We start from the raw sequence: 4,398 nt of genomic DNA on the forward strand, positions 1-4,398 counted from the left end.
CATGCCTGTAATCCCAGCTACCCGGTCTCAAAATAAATAAATAAAGTAAATAAACAAATATAAAAATTTAAAAACAAAATTTTAAAAATTCTTTAAGGATAATACTGGCTGGGCGCAGTGGCTCATGCCTGTAATCCCAGCACGTTGGGAAGCCGAGGTGGGCGGATCACCTAAGGCAGGGAGTTCGAGACCAGGCAGCCTGACCAACGTGGAGAAACCCCACCTCTATTAAAAATACAAAATTAGCTAGACATGGTGGCTCATGCCTGTAATCCCAGCTACTCAGGAGGCTGAAGCAGCAGAATCATTTGAACCCAGGAGGTGGAGGTTGCTCTGAGCTGAGATCATACCACTGCACTCCAGCCTGGGCAACAAGAGTGAAATTCTATCTCAAAAAAAAAAAAACCAAAGGGTAACACTAGTGCCTATTAAGTCCCATTCTACCCATCAGGATACAAATATTCACAGCTTTGGCCAGGAGCAGTGGCTCACACCTATAATCCCCGCGCTTTGGGAGGCCGAGGCGGGTGGATCACCTGAGGTCACGAGTTTGAGACCAGCCTCACTAACATGGGGAAACCCTGTCTCTACTAAAAATACAAAAATTAGCTGGGCATGGTGGCTCACACCTGTAATCCCAGCTACTCAGGTGGCTGAGGCAAGAGACTTGCTTGAGTCCAGGAGGTGGAGGTTGCAATGAGTTGAGATCATGCCACTGTACTCTAGCCTGGGTGACACAGTGAGACTCTGTCTCAAAAAAGAAAAAAAAATCTCCCCAGCTTCAATAAGGTAATAAATGGAGAAAATTCCACTACAGGAAGAGTCAGGATGCTCAAGGCTCTAAAATCACACCTCAAGCAGGAAGTAGAGAGTGATTCTACATGCATGCCCAGAAGCCTGGTGTGCACAGACCACATCTGTCTAACCAGGTGAGGAACTCTGGGTTTCTGGGATTTGTCACTAGGAGAAAGTTTGAGGAACTGGCCTTCAACCTCGGGTCTTACCTGAGGATCTAATCGCGTCTACTGATTTTCCTTTATACTTATCAAACAGGCTGAGAGTCGAGTACTTGCTTTTCCCATCCTTGCCCTTGGTAATTTGCCCCAAACGATCGGACATTGCGATGAAATGTCATCTAGTAAGGAAATTTTTCTCGGCACCGCTCCCGATCTGCCTTTGAAATAGAGAAGGAAAAAAAAAAGAGAGAGAGAGGAAAAAAAAAAAAAAACGAGTGTCACTCCAGCAGAACCTCTGATCCAGCAAAGTGAATCCTTTAGGAATCATGGATCTCCTTGAAGATCTGAAGACAGCTTTGGACTGTCCTTAGAAAACTGCTCTCACCACTCACAGGCTGTTCATTCACATTTACAGGGCATTTTGTAGACACCCCGAGGCGATCTGTGGAGTACCCCCCAACCCCTACCTGCTGTTAGTTCCTCTTACTCTGTCTGAATTGGCTGGAGCCTACTGCACACCAACCACGCTGACATGTAAACTTCAACAGAGCCCTCTCCAAGTCAAGGACAGCTCAAGATGGAAAAATAAATGCTCAGTACTTGTAGCACGTCCATGTATAACACTGAAAATAAGGCTAGCAGAATAGGGGAGGTACACAACCCACTTATGCCATGGCTGTTAATCCCAAGGACAAGCAAAACCAAATCAAAGGAGGGCAACCAGAGTATCAGCCTTCAGAAATAATCAGGTATATGCACTTTTCAAAATAAACAACTAGTACCCAGAGAGAAAACATCTGCTTAGGCAACGAAAGGGCTCTCTAAGGTACATGCATGGAAAACAGAAAGCAAGAACTCCCCAGGGCTGGCAAGGGAGAGACCACATGGGGGCTATGCCATCTGTACTTGCCCCTTGCAAGGGACAACCCTGAAAAGACCTTCCTCTGCCACTTTCTAATGTTCTACAGGTGTCCATGACTCTACTAGTGCTCTCCTCATCAGTTCACTCACTCACTCACTCAAAATACTAAGTGTCTAGCTGGGCATGGTGGCTCATGCCTGTAATCCCAGCACTTTTGGAGGCTGAGGCGGGCAGATCACTTAAGGTCGGGAGTTCGAGACCTGCCTGGCCAGCATGGCGAAACTCCATTTCTACTGAAAACACAAAAACTAGCCAGGCATAGTGGCACATATCTGTAATCCCAGCTACTCAGGAGGATGAAGCAGGAGAATTGCTTGAACCTGGGCTGTAGTGAGTCAAGATTGCACCACTGCACTCCAGCATGGGCGACAAAGCGAGACCCCGTCTTAAAAAAACACAACAAAAAGAAATACTAAGTGCCCACCAAGGGCCTGTGTGCCAGGCACTGAGGACTAAGAGCTTCACTGCTTTTTATTCCATACCCAACTGTGGCAATAGGTTCTAAGCTTCCTTACCAAAAACCAAAAACACTTGATGGGCTCAGTGGCTCATGCCTGTAACCCCAGCTACTCAGGAAGGCTGAGGTGGGAGGACTGCTTGAGGCCAGGAGTTTGAGACCAGCTTGGTCAACACAGCAAGACACTGTGTCTAAAAAAATTAAAATAGGCCAGGCGTGGTGGCTCACACCTATAATCCCAACACTTTGGGAGGCTGAGGTGGGTAGATTACCTGAGGTTTGGAGTTCGAGTCTAGCCTGGCCAACATGGTGAAACCCCATCTTCACTAAAATTACAAAAATTAGCCGGGCATGGTGGTGCATGCTTATAATCCCAGCTACTCAAGAGGCTGAGACATGAGAATCGCTTGAAGCCAGGAGACAGAAGTTGCAGTGAGCTGAGACTGCCCCCACTGCACTCCAGCCTGGGTGACGGAGGGAGACTACATCTCAAATAAATAAAAATAATTAGCAGGGCATGCTGGCATGCACCTGTAGTCCCAGCTACTTAGGAGGCTGAGGCAGGAGGATCACTTGAGCCCAGGAGCTTGAGGCTGCCGTGAGCTATGATCAGGCCACTGCACTCCAGCCTGAGCAACAGAGCAAGAACCCATCTCTTAAAAAACAAAACTTGTAGGCCGGGCACGGTGGCGCACGCCTGTAATCCCAACACTCTGGGAGGCCAAGGCGGGTAAATCACGAGATCAGGAGTTCAAGACCAGACTGACCAACATGGTGAAACCCTGTTTCTACTAAAAATACAAAAATTAGCTGGGCATGGTGGTACACGCCTGTAATCCCAGCTACTCAGGAGGCTGAGGCAGGAGAATCACTTGAAACCAAGAGACAGAGGTTGCAGCGAGCCGAGATTGCATCACTGTACTCCAGCTTGGGCAACAGGGCAAGACTCCGTCTCAAAAAAAAAGAAAACTTGTGTAAGTGACCATCACTTCTCACTGGAAAACAAAGCTAAAGCAATAATTAAGGCATATGTTTAACATGCCCTCAATGACACAACGGCAACAACTACAATTCATCAATTTATTACTGTCTGGTAAAAGGCACTTGGTAGTAGCTGTGGAAGCAAGGTTTGCCATTTCACCATCTTGTTCTGACACCATGCAGGCCAGGAGGAACACATGCGATGTGGTAGGGCAGCAATCTATACCCTAAAGGATGATTTTAAAGATAAAACTCTGTATTATGGGCCAGGTGTGGTGGCTCACACCTATAATCCCAGCACTTTGGGAGGCCGAGGCAGGTGGATCACTAGGTTGGGAGATCGAGACCACCCTGGCTAACACGGTGAAACCCCGTCTCTACTAAAATTACAAAAAATCAGCCAGGCATGGTGGCAGGTGCCTGTAGTCCTAGCTACTCAGGAGGCCGAGGCAGGAGAATGACGTGAACCCAGGAGGCAGAGCTTGTGGTGAGCCGAAATCGCGCCACTGCACTCCAGCCTGAGCAACAGAGGGAGACTCCATCAAAAAAAAAAAAAAAAAAAACCAAAAACTATATTATGATCCAAATAAAACACGAGTGAAAATCGATTACAAATAGAGACCAAAACAAGTGAGACAAAAGACGCTGACTGAGCCAGTGCCATGTCAAATATGCAAGTGTGCAAACCATCCTTTCATTCATTGAACAGGTACTGACTAATGCCTAAGATCCGCCGGTCACTGAGGGACAGATCCGCATGCAATTCCTATCAGGTAATGCTCATGAAGAATGCAAGAAGATGGATGCCAAGGGATGAGTGGTCATAAGTCCAATCTGTATGAGCAGGGGACACAACCAGGGGCCCACACTGCACCCTTCTTCAAGGAAATTCTCCTCTCTGCCCCACATGGCTTCAGCCATCCTGGTTGGTTACTTAACTCCCTTCCCTCACCCAAATCCCAGTTTATTCAGCTGCGGCCATGGGCCAAGGAATACCAGGGTGTTTGAAAATGTGCAGGAGCATTTTTGATGTCACAATGATGGGAGGACCGCCCACATTCAGTGGCCAAGCCCAACGATGC

At 47.5% G+C, this 4,398-nt stretch overlaps 1 protein-coding gene across 1 annotated transcript in view; it reads right to left on the minus strand.

The window, feature by feature from the left end:
• The window catches only part of PRRC2B (proline-rich coiled-coil 2B), a 72,182-nt gene extending 71,006 nt beyond the window's left edge, over positions 1 to 1,176 (minus strand). Inside the window, exon 1 of the mRNA XM_011931185.1 lies at positions 1,005 to 1,176. Coding sequence (XP_011786575.1) covers positions 1,005 to 1,119 — 115 coding nt within the window. The 5' untranslated portion in view covers positions 1,120 to 1,176. The remainder of the gene's footprint in view (positions 1 to 1,004) is intronic.
• Positions 1,177 to 4,398: the final 3,222 nt, after the last annotated feature.

Source organism: Colobus angolensis, unplaced genomic scaffold (assembly GCF_000951035.1).
Source record: "Colobus angolensis palliatus isolate OR3802 unplaced genomic scaffold, Cang.pa_1.0 Scaffold9, whole genome shotgun sequence".
Taxonomy (NCBI): Eukaryota; Metazoa; Chordata; class Mammalia; order Primates; family Cercopithecidae; genus Colobus; species Colobus angolensis.